The following is a 19,505-nucleotide window of genomic DNA, read 5'->3' on the forward strand; positions in this document are numbered from 1 at the left end:
AGTAACTATATAATATCACATTCAACACAATCTAGACAATACTTTTAACAGTAGTTTGAATTCATGAAAAAATTATACCAAATATAAAAAATATTGATCTGATATCACTATGTTATCACCACTGCTATGTTAGTAATAAGTTGAAAATAATGTTATATTTTCCTAACATTTTTACAAATATAAAATCCATCTTAAGAGTATGAATTATTTTATAAAGTGTAAAATTTAAAACATTATTTTACCTAGATCAGTCACATTGCAATTGACATAAATTTCGAACATGCATACTTTTATTTATATTTAAATCAGGGTTTATCAATTATGATAAACGTACAATACTGAATGCAGATCATGATTAGATTTATGAGAAATACATTTTTTTTAATTAAAATTAACCATAAAAAATAATTTTTTTACAATATTTCATACAGACATCTTTATATTAATAAAAAAAAAATAATAATCATAAACTTTAAAAATGTAAATCTGATGTAGGGATCCTGTTTGCCTGAACATTTGTCTTTCATAACTCTTTACTTATTAAGAAACTCATTTGTAAATTCGTACATAGATAGTTTGAAACTGTGAAATAATGTAGAGGTTGTCTAATTTTTCAGTTTGAAACATGGATTAGAAGAAACCATGTTTAATTTAGTGAAATTAAACTTCTTTAGAATCATTATGATTTGAAACTGAATGAAATCAAAATGCATTACGATAAAGAAACAAACACATAAATATATAAGATAAAGTTAGTATGAGAATGAGACATTACACAGTATTTATTTTTTTATTTATCTATAGATATTTTTTCATCACAAAAAATCTCTCTTAAGCTACTTATCAGAAGTTTCACTTCTGCCATGTGTGAATTGCACACACACTCTTTTATATTATGTATTGTTTTGCAAACAATTTCTTTTTTAATTATATACAATAAAAATCAGTGTTAACTATGGTCAAATTTTGTACAAAGACCGTATGTTAGGCTAATATAAAAAGATTAACAGGTAATCTTCATCAGCAATTATTGTTATTACTACCCATCATGTTCTTGTTTGTTTAATACATAGGCTGAAGGCAAATAATTAAATACCTTATTACATACACACAGTTATCTGTTCCTACGAAAAGCAACTCAATGCTTGTTATAGGTAACAGCCATCTTTTATAGCAAAAAATTTTTTTTATGATTAATTCACCCTGAATGAGACATATATAAATAAATACAAATATTACAGCCAGACTCAAGCCCGAGTAAGGAAAGCCCACGGCCCCCAGTGCAGAAAGCAGGGCCTCTACAAAATGCACCAACGGGTTAGTCATAGACAATAGCTAGTGATGATAAATTGTTTATATAGCAAGTAATTTAGCAATAAAATATTTTCTGAATACTCATTATTTACATTTAATACAAAGAGTGGAGGTATATAATTTTTTGTTACTATTCATATAAATATTACAAAGTCATTTTTTCAATTATAAAACTACACTTTCTCAAGCCCTGATTTGTAATAAGTACAATTGTCATATCAAGTGATTTACAAAAGCTTGAATGATCGGTATAATTATTACAATTAATTTAAAATTATAAACTTGTGTTCAGTTAACAAGCATTGCTACAATCACCCCAAATATTGAAATTATTGGTAAATTTCTCGTTGCAGAATTCTTTTTCAAAGATTGTTCAGCGTATGTTTGTAATAAGCCGCAAGGAATGGACCTCTTCATATTTCTCATCGGTGAGTGACTTATTACATAACAATGCATACCTGGGGTTACATCTACTGGTTTACCTTTTACATCCAAGGCATTTGTTAATGTAGTGGTATTTGTTGTTGTGACTATCACCGATGAGGTCACCGTACCGTTAGTGTTATTGTTCATATTGGCTGTTGTATTAACATTGGTGACATTAATGGGAACCAGTGTCCCATTCGGTAACATTTGATATAACGGGTTTGATAATGGTGGTGAATATGGAGCTGCCTCATTACCGTTCGTCATGTTAATTGTTGTTACATTTGTCACTGTTGTTACAACTGTTGTGTTTGTACCTCCAGTCTTAGTTTTGGCCTCCTCCTCATATATAAAGCTAGATATCAAGTTACAATCAATTCTTGTTTCCTCATAATCGCCATTGTCCTTCTTAATTGCGAACTTGCACACTTCGCCAGGCTTTGGTTGGTAATTAGAATGACTCTTACTAAGAGCATATGCACTTACACCAAGCGTCCCGAGGTTAAGAAGCGCTAGACCAGCCAATAATGTGCCATATTTACTTCCCGAATCCTTATACTGGTAGACGTACGTTGGAGGGGGTTGATGATAAACTGGATAAGTCCTAGCTGGTCCTCCATACGTAGGAGTGTAACGAATTTGTTGGGGAGGATTGTAGTTGTAGTGATAATGGACGTTGGTAGTATGCCCACCTCCCGTATTTGTATTGCCCGATAATCCCTTACCAGCTGGATATCCATGACTACCGGATTGAGAATTCGATGAAGGGTACGAATGACCACCGCCAGAAGACGGGTATCCGTGACTTCCTCCTCCTGATAAACCTCCATTTGATGGATAGGAATGACTTCCACCACCTCCAGACGACGGGTATCCGTGACTTCCTCCCCCTGACGAGGGATATTTATGTCCACCGCCCGAAAGACCCCCCGATGATGGATAGGAATGGCTACCACCGCCAGAAAGGCCCCCCGATGACGGATAGGAATGGCCACCACCGCCAGAAAGGCCACCGGATTTTGGATAAGAATGGCTACTTGAATAACGTTTCGAAGTTACTATATCATAATTGGAAAACACTAAAAGAAGGAGAACTAATATGGAAGAAAAGCGAAACATGATTATCATGGTATAGTCACTTTCACAAAATTAAACAAAACGGAAACGATCACAGCTCCTGCGCAATCCGTGACTTTTACAAAACTAAAGTTCGTTTCAACAATAGGGTAAACAGTGTTACCATATGAAAAAACACTGAGTAAAAATAGTATTCGATCATTCGATGTTTTACTCGATTCAAATATTTAAATATTATTGCTTGCGATGCAAAGAGCACCACGGAAGGGATTAGCCATTGCGTTTTTTACCTTGCACAATTTATCTAATTCCCACACAAAAATAATCGTCTGTCATTACGAAACTCACATATACTATATTATAAACACACTTACATTCTTCACACACACATAGATACATTCTGTGTCTTTATAGCATAAAGACATGCCGCAACTACACTGACAAGTTGCTTACAGCCGTGGTTGTAACAACTGTCGGTCAACAACGGTTAGGGAAATTGGGAGTTTAAAGTGATACAAAGGTAGGTGTTAGTATAGAGATGGACTTTATTTATTATGTACTACAATAATTATCATATCAAAAATAAACTAAATGCTTATTTCATTTTAAAAACCAGTGACAGTTGTATATATTACTGTTTTTTAAAATGGATTAGTTTTCTGTAAATATGACGAATACATTTTTTTGCGTTTTTTTTTTCATTAAGTAAGAAATGCTTGTGGCTGTATATTTTTCCGTTATTAATCTTGCCAGTTTCACACTTGATATTAAGAGGTATTGAAATGATTTGAGCAAATGACACTATTTCTTGTCCAGGTTGGGTTTGTCTGTTATTACAAAAAAAATCCGTATATGCCTTAAATTTGGATCTTTAGGGAACCTGTAAAAATTAATATAAAACATTATGGTCGAAGATCACACTATGTAATTCTAGTAAAATGTGTTAGTACTCGTAAGTATTGTACTATATTTAATTTAATGCAATTTTATTATAAAACTATGTATATTAAAATTAGGTTCGCAATACTATATTGTAAATAAATTAGAATCTCAAATATGTCTGTCTCCCCCTTTGCCTTTGCCGTTTTTATCGATAAATATCTACGAACAAATCGGTATCAACACTATGATTAAAAAATACTTATATATAAAAGGTAACGCCATCTTTTAGTAAGTTTGACGTGGCAGATCTCTTTCTGCAGCAAAAAACAGAACAATTCGGCAACTTTTGTAGGACGTTGATTCAATCGCACAACTAGATTTAGTCTAATGATCAGTATGGCTGCAAATAGTTTTGTTGTACGCGTAGGACCATTTGGACTTATACCTTGACAGAGGGGAACGCCTGTGCATGGCTACTCCTCTGATGTTCTATGTTGCGATTAGATAAAATAAATAAAATAATTTTGTCATTAATGTTTAAGAGAAGAAAAAGTTCTAAGAACACAAATTCACACAGCAAGAAATAAGTTTTTAATGGCGATTTTAAGCAATATTAAATTAAAATACCTATTTGTGGTAAAATATAGATTTTGTCACTACAATGTTGTGATTCTAACAAAAGTAATATTAATACCATCAGTATAAAATCCAAAATTATAATTTTAATTTTTAACCGATTTCAAAAAAAGGAGGAAGTTACTCAATCGACATATATTATGTATGTTCGGGGATAACTCCGTCACTTATGAACCGATTTTGATAATTCTTATTTCGTTGGAAAGGAGATATCCCTAGTTCGGTACCATGATAAGTAAACCAGGATCTGGTGATGGTATTCCAGAGAAATCGAGGGAAATTCGAAAATCCACATAACTTTTTACTGGGTGTACCGATTTTGATGATTTTTAATTTAATCGGATCTACCTACGTTGTATTACTTGTCGATATAATTGAAGGCGGTTTTTCTTCGTTTGCTGCAGGCAAAACACAATTATGGATTATAATTTTGGATTTTGTATTGATAATTGTTTATTCGGTAAATACTGGAACACTACAAAATATCGACACCATCTTCCGAATGGTTAATATTAATTTACGATTATTCAGTCGCCATCTTTATTATTTTCATCATCATCATTTCAGCCTATCGCAGTCCACTGCTGGACATGGCCTTCCACAAGTTCGCGCCAAAAATGGCGTGAACTTATGTGTGTTGCCCATAGTCACCACGCTGTACAGGTGGATTGGTGACCGCGACTGCTGCCCGTCTTCGACCTATGTATTTCAAAGCCAGCAGTTGGATAGTTATCCCGCTATCGATCGGCTTTTTAAGTTGCAAGGGGGTAGTGGAGCTGTGTAAGCTGTGTTACCCCTTAGACGCCTCTTAACGCCACGGGAAGAGAAGGGATGGCTATATTCTTTATTGCTGTAACCACACAGCTTAGTTTTACTTCACAAATATAATATTTTAATGCTGTTCATACTTCATAATTACTATTTTGTAATATATTTAGTAGTCAGTGGTTCATTCGTTCACTCTCACTCAAAACGTTTCATTAACAATTATATTATTAATGTTTACTGAGTCTAATTGGTTTTAATGAATAAAAAAATCGATTCTGGTTCAAACGAGCTAATTTTTGATATGGTAACATTTTATTACAGGTAGCAGTTTTCAAGGCACTTTTTTTGAAAAATTCTAAAGGCTTTATTAAGGCTAAGATAATTTGAAATGACTTAAAGACACGCAAATAACTCATTTATGTTACCAAGAATGGGCAAATTCCTTTTATGCGTAAAAACTATACCTAATAAAACTTGGGGTGTAGTGGGGCATGTCGTATCGTCTAAAACGCACACAGCCACGGGTTTGATTTCCAGTCGGGGGAGATATTTGTACGTAATTGTAGAATTATTTATTTCTGCTCTGCATGTATGTTCTTTTAGGCCTCACCCACCATGCCTCATAGAGCTAACGCGCCTATCATACAAATAAATGTCTTCGGTATAAATTTGTGTTTTCGACATTTAAAGTGTCAAAATATATTATATTTTTAAGCTGCCTATTTCCTATTATATATAGGAAACTATTTTAAGACTGGATTAATTCCCTAATCGACAACTATGTAGGAATATTCAACTTATTTTAGATTTATATCACTTGTAAAAAAAGAGTTGCTAAAATATTCTATTAGAACAATACTTATTACTTACATACCTACAATTTTTACGTTCTTTTTTAGCAGCTAATATCTAAGAATTGGTCATCGGCCTCAGCTATCGGGTATATATACCTATGTGTTCACTGTACCCACTAACCCTACTCTATTGTACACATTTTGTTCAACAATAAATAAGATAGGTATGATCTAACGTCCGTATCCATGCACATCCATTTGCCAAGCAAAAGAATGCACGAATCTTCTTAGAATATTTTTGACTATAGAGTATAATATACAATACATACAACAAACAAAAATAAGCTTTAGTATCGATATAAACTTATTATTTAGAACTGTAAAATAAATAACTAGAAACAGAGTCACGTGTTGAAATAGTTGTAAATCTATCTTCACACTTTGATATAATTAAATCTGTATATATATATAAAAAATTATGATCGTTATTGTCAGAAAAGAGTGACTTTAAAATAAAATAAACATACAAATATATATTCACAAAAAAAGAATATGGCGGTACAAAGTTCGCCGGGTCAGCTAGTTTTTTATACATTATTGTATAGGTACTCGTCACGTTTTATTAAAATTCTGAACTAGAATCTGTCATTCCCTACCTAAAAATTATATCATTGTGTGTCTTATAATTACGTGCACGTCCTTTCACCTTTCTGAATACTAAAATTTAATTCACTACTTCATTTTAAAATTTATATTTTATATAAATTTTGAATATTTTAAAGGCAAGAAGAATATATTGTATCTATATTTGTATAATCGTTTTGTTATAAGTTAAACTTTGACTTGTATCATATTCGATTCCCACTCGGGATGGAGTGTTGTATTATATGTATGGAAATATTTCTTGCCGGTTTGAATGTTTGCCCTTGTAGGTCTCCCAATCGTGCCTAGGAGAGCAAGTTAAGCAGTCGGGACCGTTTGTTATAATAAATTACTGATAACGATCGTTCCTCATAGTAGGGAATATATCCGCCAACCAGCAGTGGAACAGCGTAATGGATTAAGCTCCAATCTTTCTTCTAGACGGAAAAAAAGGCCTATGCCCAGCAGTGGGATGTTGCGAGATGAATCGAATTTCCTCTATCCGAGAAAGCCCAATGTGGACCTCATAATAAAACCGCAGCTTTGAATTCACAATAACTTGACTGCTCTTAAAATTTATAATACGTTCTATAGTTTAGGAAAACATCGTAAAAACATTAATGTTCGAGAGAAATTACTCAAATACCTTACTATATTCTAATAGACAAGATATGAAATGAGATGATTAAAGTAAATTCAGCCCAGGAGTGTGACATTTAAGTATATGCTGGTACATATTATATAGTACTCAGATTCATGGGCGTACCCAGGTTCTGGGCCAGGGGGGGGCAAATCAAATTTGACTCGTATAAGCACCTAGTCAAATAAATAAACATAAAGTAAAATAGGTAATTATTTATTTAAATTCTTTAATTATATGGCTATTTTAACAGTAACTTTCGAGGGTCTTCAGCAAATCGGTTTATGACGTCTTCCGTGAGAGAATCGCCCATAGCGTTAAAAAACTTTCTATGTAGGTACACTGAGCATACAAAGCCCATTTAATCTGTCTTCGATCATAGTCGATCTCAGCCACATTTTTACGTGTCTGAGTGTGCTGAATGACCTTTCAATTGTAGCAGTAGAATAAGGCATTTTGCCAGTAAAATTTCTAAGGCTGTCTTCACCTTCGGGTAAAAAGATTCTGCTACTTGTATTAACTCTGTTATTTAAATAGTTTGAAAGTCCTGCTTCTGCTTATTTATCCAAAAAGTGCGCCATAGTTCGGCTTCAGATGTGATCCCTTCTAATTCATGTAATTCGGATACTTCCTCCATACATTTTTGTAATTTTGGAGCTGCCATTTTAATTATATGAGCAGGGTGCAACAATGAAAGAGTAAACGCTGGTGAATGGTCTTTGCCAAACCTCGCCTCTAATGAAGATGATAACGAATCCAAACAAGGCACGTATAACGAGCGACGAAAGTATTCGCTAAGGGAAGCAGCTGGTTGATTTCCTCTATTTTGTTGACAGCTTGCTGTTTTAGGTAAACGCAGCTCAATGTTCAAAGCTGTAGCAATTTCTTCAGCTGATTTAATTAAATATTCACTCCCTTCTTCTGCGGAACGCCTGTGTTCTGCAACTGCAGTGGCTATGGTTTGTATATGTTCTGCATATCTTATTACGTCCAGCGTTTTAGACTGTAATATTTTTGCGACGGGTTGCAGCTGACAATTGTATTTATCTATAATACATAGAGCAAATATAAATGTGGTTTGGCTGATAGCGGATAATAACTGGAAAGCTACGGTTCTTGTCCCAGAATTACCTTCCCGAGAAAGCTTTTCTAAAGCTTCTGCAATTTCGACAAAATGCTTCTTAAACATCGAAATACTTTGGTATTTATGGGACCATCTTGTTACACACAGCAATGGTATTTTCGGTGCATAGTTTTGACGAAGAACCGATTCCCTGAAAAAAATTATCGTATCTTTTACGGTTCCAATACAGTTGCGGATCTCAGAAACATCATTTAAGTCATTTACAACAAGGTTTAATCTGTGGCAGGCGCAGTGAAAATATAAACCCTTTTTATAAGTTTCTCTCAATATTTTTGGACTCCGCCATCGTAGCACAACCGTCATAGCCCTGACTCACGCATTTATTTGCGTCAATATTTAGTGTATTGATAAATCCATTAATTTCAGCAGCTATCGTTTAGGCATCCATTTTTTGCAACTCCACAAAACCCATAAATTCCTCCTTAACATTTTTTTCCCTTTGGTCGTAATATCGAAGACCTATTGCTAGGTGTTCCTTATCAGATATATCTACTGATTCATCAGCTGAAATGCTGTAGGCACTTGCGGATCTAACGTTATCAACCAATTTTTCTCTTATTAAGACACCACATATGTTTAAAATCTCATTTTGTATTCTCGGGGATATATATTGAGCATTTTTTAGGTAGGGAGGTTAACGAAATCCAGGGGGGGGCAGTTGCCCCTCTTTGCCCCCCCCTGGGTACGTCCATGCTCAGATTATAGTAGATTCAGAACAATGCAAAGACAAAAACACTACCGAAAATTTTGTTATTGCAAAAAATCTTAGAAACACTAGGTATAATAAAGATTTGAAAACATCTGAGTAAACAACATTTCTAGAAATAAATATATTAAAACCGTCAGAAAATATTACGGAACATTTTACTAAATTCAAACACTGCGACCAAGAATCGTGAATTGTAACCTAGTCATCATTCCGTCCTATAATCACTGGCTGTGAAGGCGATTTACGACTGCTTCCACTTTTTGCCGCTACAGCACTCATGACAATCAGTCGTAATCATGACGTCGTGCTAAGCGAACATTTAAAATGTTATTCATACTATTACTCACAAGTATACCGTTTGTTATTGTCAGCTGTGTAGATTTGCCAAAGAACCACAAGCCTTACCTCATATTACCCTTTCCTTTGGAATTACCGAACCGCAACGATCGCGCAAACCAATGTTGGTTGAGAATCGAAGATGTCGAGTTAACGGAAACTGTCACAGTCTACTGTCACATAGCTCAAGCGTTTCTGTCGAATTTCATTCGTGACTACAATTCCAGGAAAATGACGGAGGATGACGTTGACGTAAGTCTCTGGAGCGAAGAACCGAGACCACCTGATGACAGTCCTATGCCCAGTGTCGTTGAAAATGGTGTTGTAGATTGGAAGCTGACCACAATTATGGACCCGACGACTCACCGACGTCTGTATGTAACGAAGAATGCTCTTTGCAAACTTATCATGTACAGCCGAGAAGGAATGACGAACTATGAAGTGAATTGTGAAAAAATTTTGTATTTTATTAATGTTCGTATTAACAGTTCTACGACTTGCGTCGGTAGTAAAATATCTGTGATAACGTTGATACTTATTCTACTTAACTTTTTATAAATATTTATTTTAGCGTCCATAAAAGATAAAATAATATTTAAATATACATATTTATTATACATAGCCATCAGCAGAATTTATAGTTTATCTATGAATTAACACAATGAAAAAATATAATCATTACTTAAGAAAAAATTTTTTTCATTCATTCAAATTCAGTCAATAAGAATTTTACTTTTTCCTCTTTGTATAAAAACCTTTATACTTATCTACTTATTTTTATTTTTTTATATATCATTATATACCTAACATAAAATGTTTTAGTGATAAAACTCCACATTTTAATGTCAAGTAAATACGCATTATTGTAGATGACTCATAAAGTATTTGTATACAGATATCGATTGAATTTAAAGTGGATCACAAGCACCCCCCTCGATTAAAAAAAGAATCATCGAAATCAGTCCACCCAGTAAAGAGTTATCGGGTAACACACGTTAAAAAAAGTCGAATTGAGAACCTCCTACTTTTTGAAGTCGGTTATAAAGGACATGAAAATACATTTGTGATACGTGATGTCTAGATACCTATAACTCAAAAAAAAAAATACAATCGAATTGAAACCCTCCTTTTTTGAAAGTTGCTTAAAAAATAATACGAATCAGACCAACTGAAATACTAAGAAACAATTTTCGTTCAAGACCTAATAAAAACATTGACAAGTTCTCTTTGTAGCATGTTAAGAAAGAATATTACAACCATGACAATTAAGAAAAAGACAAAGTATTTATAAGGACGTTGATAAATTTAAAACGTTTTAGCTTTGGCATTGAACTCGGTGAAGTGCGATAAATAAAAATTTAAACCATGAATTGTGAGTACAATTTGACTAGCCCGTGGCGCAGTTTGTAGTGACTCTGCTTTCTGTTCCACAGGTTGCGGGTTCTGAGTCTGGGTGTACTAATGTGTATTCGTATATTTATTATATATGTATTATTTCTATGTAATTTATAAAAAAAAATATTTGACTATAACAGTCGACTGTTACCTGTAACAAGAATTATTAACATAAGAACGAACGACCGTGTGTGCCTGTTATAAGATATTTATTATCTATTTATTGATTTACATATGTATTTGGAGAACGAAATTATATTTACGTAAAATGTATTCTTTTATTTTTAAATAACATGTAAAATACTGGTATAGGTTACATTTGTTACGGCTTTTCAAGTTTAAATTGATTTAAATAATAATAAATTTATTATTCTCGAGTTTTACTGACAGACTAAATCAAAGTGATTAAAATAAAATGAGCGTATTTATTACATTATTAATTTAATATCGCATTGCCTACTGAACGGACGTTACACGTGAAGGCCATTAACAACAATAGAATTAGTTTCCATTCATTCCTTCATAGCGTTTTGTTTATAAACAAATAAATTAACTTAGGTTTTTATGATCTTCTTTATAAATTGATTTAATTTTGCTGAAGATTTTATTTAAGCGCAATCATATAAATATCTATTATCTATTCTAGCTGTTCGATTAGAACATTTTTTGTTCATCGTGTAAGAAATCAGATACTCGCTTCAGCCTGTAGGAGTTAGCTGTTGGATATAGCCTTCCCCAAGTTAGTGCAAAATATTCAGATTGTCCTTAAACCTCAATCAGTCTCCCTTTCCACTGACAATCTTTCGCAGATCATCGGACCAGCGGTTTGGAAAGCTACCCCTATTGCTTTTCATTCTACTTAATAACAAAAATACTATACAAATATCTTTTTGTAACATTTAGCCGAAATTAGGCATTATTTTATTTATGTAAAAAAGTTCTATTTCTCATATGACCGGGATGAAACTGCTTCTATAGTCAAAGAAACTGAGAAATACCAAAATTGGGTTGCCTGGAAGAAATGGCTAATCTATAATCTATCTATAATATATATAAACGCGAAAGGTCATTCATCACGAAATCTCCGAACCTATAACACCTACAAACTTGAAATTTTGCAGGTAGGCTCCTTATAGGATGTAGACATCCGCTAAGAATGGATTTTACGAAACTCAACCCCTAAGGGGGTAAAATAGGGGTTGGAAGTTTGTATGAGAGTCCCATGTTTTTGAAGTAAGAGATTTGAAATTTAAAATGTATGCTCTATAGATGGTGAGGAGGCGTTCAAATAATGTATCGTTAGAAATCAACCCCCTTTTGGGGTTAAAACGGGGGATGGTAGGTTGACTTACTCATCACGAAATCTCCGAAACTATAACACCTACAAACTTAAAATTTGGCAGGTAGGTTCCTTATAGGACGTAGACATCCGTTAAGAACGGATGTTACGAAATTCGACCCCTAAGGGGATAAAACGGGGGTTGGAAGTTTGTATGAAAGTCCTATGTTTTTGAAGTAAGAGACTTGAAATTTAAAATGTATGCTCTATAGATGGTGAGAAGGTGTCTAAATTATGTGCCTTTAGAAATCAACCCCTTCTTGAGGTTAAAACGGGGGATGGTAGGTTGACTCGCTCATCACGAAATCTTCGAAACTGTAACAGATAAAACTTGAAATTTGACAGATAGTTTCTTTATAGGGTGTAGACATCTGTAAAGAACGGATTTTACGAAACTCGACCCCTGAGGGGGTAAAACGGGGGTTGGTAGTTTGTATGAAAGTCCTATGTTTTTGAAGTAAGATACTTGAAATTTAATATGTATGCTCTACAGATGGTGAGAAGGTGTCTAAATAATGTATCTTTAGAAACCAACTCCCTTTTGGGGTTAAAACGGGGGATGGTAGCTTGACTCACTCATCATGAAATCTCCGAAACTATAACAGTTACAAACTTGAAATTTGGCAGGTAGGTTCCTTATAGGGCGTAGACATCCGTTAATACCGAGTTTTATGAAACTCGGCCCCTAAGGGGGTAAAACGGGAGTTGGAAGTTTGTAGGAAAGTGCTATGTTTTTGAAGTAAGAGACTTTAAATTTAAAATGCATGCTCTATAGATAGCGAGAAGGTGTTCGAATAATGTATCTTTAAAAATGAACACCCTTTTGGGTTAAAACGGGGTTGGTAGGTTGAGTCACTCATCACGGAATCTCCGAAACTATAACAGCTATAAACTTGAAATTTGGCAGGTAGGTTCCTTATAGTGCTTAGACATTCGCTAAGAACGGATTTTACGAAACTCGACCCCTAAGGGGATAAAACGGGAGTTGGAAGTTTGTATGAAAGTCCTATATTTTTGAAGTAAGAGGCTTGAAATTTACAAGGTATGCTCTATAGATGGTGAGGAGTTGTCCAAATAATTCATCGTGATCTATATATATAAAAGAGAAAGGTCGCTAACTCACTCATCACGAGAACTCAAAAACCGCTGGATGGTCCCATCCACTCAGGATGGACAAAGATGAAATTTGGCAGGAGGGGTAGATTATAGTTAGTAGACTTCCGCTACGCTGCGCAGGCGCAGACGCCACGTTGGCACAACGGTCACAGCTATGGATTGTGCCGGTTGCGCTGGCGGTTGCGGGTTCGATCTCCGCACATGACATACATTTGTATTGGCCATACAGGTGTTTGCCATGGTCTGGGTGTTTGTGCAGTCCTTGTGGGTCTCCCCACCGTGCCTCGGAGAGCATGTTAAGCCGTCGGTCCCGGTTGTTATCATGTACACCTGATAGCGATCGTTAATCATAGTAGGGAATATATCCGCCAACCCGCATTGGAGCAGCGTGGTGGATTAAGCTCTGATCCTTCTCCTACACGGGGAAAGAGGCCCAACAGTGGGATATTACAGGCTGAAGCGAGACTTCCGCTAAGAACGGATTTTTTTGATATTCCACCGCTAAGGGGGTTTAATTGGGGATGATAGTTTGTATGAAACGTATACAGCAGCTATAAGTTCGCCTGATAGGTTATTTAAAAAAATAATTTGCATTAAAAATCTTAATAGTACATATCTCCATAACTATGCGAACGTAGTCGCGGGTAACAGTTGTAGTAACAGGTATTATAAAACAAAGTCCCCAAAAGTGTATGTGATCGATTCCCTCAAAATCTACTGAACGGATTTTTATGCGGTTTCACCAATGGAGAGAGGGCTTCAAGAGGAAGGCTTACGGAACGGCTAAGCCGATTTTGATGATAGTTTCACCGGCGGTTTACCGGGAAAACTTTGTGACACACTGATTTCAACGCGAGCGAAGCCGCGGGCACAGCTAGTAATATATATAAATGCGAAAGGTCATTCATCACGAAATCTCCAAAACTATAACACCTGAAAACTTGAAATTTTGCAGGTAGGCTCCTTATAAGACGTAGGCATCCGCTAAGAACGGATTTTATGAAAAACGACCCCTAAGGGGGTAAAACGGGGGTTGGAAATTTGTATGAAAGTCCTATGTTTTTGAAGTAAGAGAGTTGAAATTTAAAATGTAAGCTCTATAGATGGTGAAAAGGTGTCCAAATAATGTATCTTTAGAAATCAACCCCTTTTTGGGGTTAAAACGGGGGATAGTAGGTTGGCTCATTGATCACGAAATCTCCGAAACTATAACAGTTACAAACTTGAAATTTGGCAGAAAGGCTCCTTATAGGGCGTAAGACGTAGGCATCCGCTAAGAACGAATTTCACAAAATTCGACCCTTAAGGGGGTAAAACGGGGGTTGGAAGTTTGTGTGAAAGTCCCATGTTTTTGAAGTAAGAGACTTGAAATTTAAAACGTATACCTTATAGATGATGAGAAGATGTCCAAGTAATGTATCTTTAGAAACCAAATCCCTTTTGGGGTTAAAACGGGGGATGGTAGGTTGACTCACTCATCACGAAATCTCCGAAACTATAACACCTACATATTTGAAATTTGGCAAGTAGGTTTTGTATAGGATGTAAAAGATAAAACGGGTGTCAGAAGTTTGTATGAAAGGCCTATATTTTTAAAGTAAGAGACGAAATTTAAAATGTATGCTCTATAGATGGTGAAAAGGAGTCCAAATAATGCATCGTAATCTATATATATAGAAGAGAAAGGTCACTGACTCACTCATCACGAGAACTCAAAAACCGCTGGATGGTCCATCCATCCAGGGTGGACAAAGATGAAATTTAGCAGGGAGGTAGATTATAGTTAGTAAACGTCCGCTAAGAACGGATTTTTGATATTCCACTGCTAAGGGGGTTTGATTGGGGTTGATAGTTTGTATGAAACATATACAGCAGCTATAAGTTCGCCTGCTAGGTTATTTATACTGCAGCCTGAAAATAAAACTAAAAATGTGGTGTATAGAGAGGTTTTATAAAAATAACTAATAAATTATACTAAATTTTGCCTCTTAAAAAATTACTCATCGTGATAAGCATTTCAAGTGACTGAAATAAAAAAATAATTTGCTTAAACATCTTGATAGTAATGCATATCTTCATATCCACGCGAACGTAGTCGCGGGCAACAGTTAGTGTATTATAACGATAAGTCCCCAAAAGTGTATGTGATCGATTCCCTCAAAATTTACTGAACGGCTTTTCATGCAGGTGTACCAATGGAGAGAGGGCTTCAAGAGGAAGGTTTACGGAACGATTAAGCCGATTTTGATGAGATTTTGAGTTACACTGGAAGTTTGCCGGGAAAACTTTCTGACTCACTGATTTAAACGCGGGCGAAGCCGCGGGCACAGCTAGTAATATATATAAAAGCGAAAGGTCACTCACTCATCACGAAATCTCCGAAACTATAACACCTACAAACTTGAAATTTGGCAGGTAGGCTCCTTATAAGACGTAGGCATCCGCTAAGAACGGATTTTACGAAATTCGACCCCTAAGGGGGCAAAACGGGGGTTGGAAGTTTGTATGAAAGTCCTATGTTTTGAAGTAAGAGACTTGAAATTTAAAATTTAAGCTCTATAGATGGTGAAAAGGTGTCCAAATAATGTATCTTTAGAAATTAACTCCCTTTTGGGATTAAAACGGGGGATAGTAAGTTGACTCACTCATCACGAAATTTCCGAAACTATAACATCTATAAGCTTGAAATTTGGCAGGTAGACTCCTTATAAGGCGTCAACATCCGCTAAGAATGAATTTTACGAAACTTGATCCCTAAGGGGGTAAAACGGGGGTAGAAAGTTTGTATGAAAGTCCCATGTTTTTGAAGTAAGAGACTTGAAATTTAAAATGTATGCCTTATAGATGATGAGAAGGTGTCCAAATAATGTGTCTTTAGAAATCAACTCCCTTTTGGGGTTAAAACGGGGGATGGTAGGTTGACTCACTCATCACGAAATCTCCGAAACTATAACACCTACAAACTTGAAATTTGACAGATAGGCCCTTTTAGGGCGTAAACATTCACTAAGAACAGATTTTACGAAATTCGACCCCTAAGGGGGTAAAACGGGGGTTGGAAGTTTGTATGAAAGTCCTATGTTTTTGAAGTAGGAGACTTGAAATTTAAAATGTACGCTCTATAGATGATGAGGAGGTGTCCAAATAATGCATCGTAATCTATATATATAAAAGAGAAAGGTCACTGACTCACTCATCACGAGAACTCAGAAACCGCTGGATGGTCTATCCATCCAGGTTGGACAAAGATAAAGTTTGGCAGGGAGTAGATTATAGTTAGCAGACGTCCGCTAAGAACGGATTTTACGATATTCCATCGCTAAGGGGGTTTAATTGGGATTGGTAGTTTTTATGAAACATATACAGCCTGAAAATAAAACCAAAAATGTAGTGTATAGAGAGATTTTATAAAAATAACTATTAAATTATACTTAATTGTGCCTTCCGCAAAATTGATAAGCATTTCAAGTGACTGAAATAAAAAAATAATTTGCGTTAAATATCTTAATAGTAATGCATATCTTCATAACCACGAGGACGTAGTCGCGGGCAACAGTAAGTGTATTATAAACAAAGTCCCCAAAAGTGTATGTGATCGATTCGCTCAAAATTTACTGAACAGATTTTCATGCGGTTTCACCATTGGAGAGAGGGCTCCATCATTGGCAAGAGGAAGGTTTATGGAACGGCTAAGCCATTTTTGATGAGAGTTTCACTGGAAGTTTGCTGGGAAAATTTTGTGACACACTAATTTCAACGCGGGCGAAGCCGCGGGCGCAGCTAGTTAGCCATAAGTCCACCCATTGTACTTCACTGCCTGTAACTATATTTATGCTTTGTTTGTAATATATTTGTGGTGTACAATAAAGTATAAAATAAAAATAAATAAATAAAATTTAACATGAATGAAACCACGGGAGACGTCTAGTAACTTGGTAAGTAATAAAGAGTTATTATTTATTTTCATTTGTCATAAAACTTTTACATCACAATAGCTTGTAAATTTGAAATGCTTTGTCGATTTATTGGCATTATTCAGTTCTGGATGCTCCTATTACTTTCCTACTAAAAGGAACAATTATTTATATAATTGTGTTTGCTCGCAAACGAAAAAAAGCCGACTTCAATTACATCGACGAGTAATACAACGTAGATCGACGAAAAAATTGTTAAGTAACTACGCGTTATCAAAGATTACTCAAAAAGTAGTTATTAGATCTCAATAAAATTTATATGTGACCACACGACAAACATCAGCTTTCGAGTAAATTAAAAATTATTAAAATCAGTACACCCAGTAAAAAGTTATTGCGGATTTTCAGGAGTTTCCCTCGTTTTCTCTGGGATCCCATCATCAGATCCTGGTTTCCTTATCATGGTACTAAACTAGGGATATCTTCTTTCCAACAAAAGAATTATCAAAATCGGTACATCCAGTAGAAAGTTATGCGGTATAATACACCGTAGGTCGACGAAAAAAACGTCAAGTAAAAACGCATTATTAGATATAACTCGAAAAGTAGTTGTTAGATCTCAAATAAATTTAAATGGGACCAATTGACACGCACCACCTTTCGATTAAAAAAAATTGTCGAAATCGGTCCACACGGTCAAGAGTTCTGATGTAACATACATAAAAAAAATACAGTCGAATTGAGAACCTCCTCCTTTTTTGGAAGTCGGTTAAAAATATGATTTGATATTAATGTTTTAAAGATTGCAGTGAACAAAGTTTATCCATTTTATATCATTTAACAAGAAGTTAATTATATTTGAACAAGTATTGTAGTTAAAATGAGACTGATGCGAACAGACTGAAGAACTGTTAGGAAAATTTGTTTTTCTTGAATTGGCCTCGAGGCTGTAGCTCTGTAAAGTTTATAATCATTGATTATAAAGAACAGAAAACTGTTTGTAATCGAAAATCCTTAAAGTTTCTGCAGTTAACATAATTATTTTTACAACATTACAAAGTATTAATCAGAAAACAATACATAGTGTTAAAACAGCAGCCATAGATATATCAATACGGGGAAATATTATAATAGGTACGTTACTCATTCATTGGGTTAAACGGTTTTCAATAGTGCCGAGCGATCGTTGATCGATAGTGTCGCGTAAGGTGATGACAATGTGGAGATAAATTAGTGTAGTCAAGATAAAATAAATAATGGATAAAATAAAAATTTATGATGGTGGTTTAGTAACAAATCCTTTGCTTGCTTTTCTATTTTTATTATTTGCTAGCTGTGCCCACGACTTCGTCCGCGTGAAATTTAACAAAATGGTTGTTGTTCAGTTTGCAGAGTTAAAAAATAAAAATAAAATCTAAATTAAAATAGCCTAAGTTACTCCTTATAACGTCAGCAATCTGCCAGTGATAGTCCCGTTAAAATCAGTCCAGCCGTTTCAGAGATTAGCCAAAATAAGCCGACAAACAGACAGACAGACAAACAGACAGACAAAAATTATAAAAAAATGTTATCATTGTATATGAACCGTGTATCGATCCATATGAAAAGTAAAAAGCTAGTATGTTAATATTACAAACAGACACTCAAATTTTATTTATTTGTATAGATGTATAATAATGTAATATAATTACAATTTATTATTTTTGTACACTTTTAGTAGTTCTATTGTTTAAAATGTTTTTCAAAAAATAATAAAAAATCTCATAAAATTAAAGAATAATTATAATATAATTATATATATATGTATGAATATTTTAAAATATTTTCCTCAGCTATGTAATACGGCTTTGAGGTTTTGATATTTCTTTAAATTATTTGTATATTTTATCCTGTTCAAAACAAATTCTGCTTCTCGTGACTAATTTCGCCAAAATACAATAGTGACGTCATTATTTTCCTTAAGCCGACAGTAAACAGACTTTAGACAGATAATCTCAAATCCGAACTAAACATGATTTGTACCCAGCTGCTTAATGGATAAAAATTATTTTACATCTACTTTAGTATGTTAAAGATAAATCGCGAAAGGGTTGGCCTGGAAAATTCCTGGCCAGGCTATATTATATTCGCCAACCGCCATTCAAACCAGATTTTTAGCAGATAACCCATGACATATCATCGTAGTCGCAATAAAACAGCGCTCATTTCGATGTCATATTTATTTATAAAATATGTTGGTGAAAGTAACTAATGTAGTAGTTAAGCCAGGATAAAATTCAAACAACCCGACGTTTGCATTTTTTACAGGCTTTATACTTTCGGTAGGTATTAAATTTATATTTAAAGTCGTAGGTGCATTTACAAGGATTTTTT

At 34.6% G+C, this 19,505-nt stretch overlaps 2 protein-coding genes across 2 annotated transcripts in view; both read right to left on the reverse strand.

The window, feature by feature from the left end:
- The window catches only part of LOC123653451 (adenosine receptor A3), a 102,669-nt gene that overhangs the window by 22,745 nt on the left and 60,419 nt on the right, over positions 1-19,505 (reverse strand). The gene's annotated exons all lie outside the window — the stretch shown is intronic.
- Positions 1,422-2,939, reverse strand: LOC123653452 (dermokine-like). Its single transcript, XM_045589449.1, has one exon. The coding sequence runs from the start codon at positions 2,866-2,868 to the stop codon at positions 1,603-1,605; it is 1,266 nt and encodes a 421-aa protein (XP_045445405.1). The 5' UTR covers positions 2,869-2,939; the 3' UTR covers positions 1,422-1,602.

Source organism: Melitaea cinxia, chromosome 5 (genome assembly GCF_905220565.1).
Source record: "Melitaea cinxia chromosome 5, ilMelCinx1.1, whole genome shotgun sequence".
In the NCBI taxonomy this organism is placed as follows: Eukaryota; Metazoa; Arthropoda; class Insecta; order Lepidoptera; family Nymphalidae; genus Melitaea; species Melitaea cinxia.

Excerpts from the sequence above, each read along its gene's own strand:
- LOC123653452 (XM_045589449.1), bottom strand. The coding sequence starts at position 2,868 with ATGATAATCATGTTTCGCTTTTCTTCCATATTAGTTCTCCTTCTTTTA.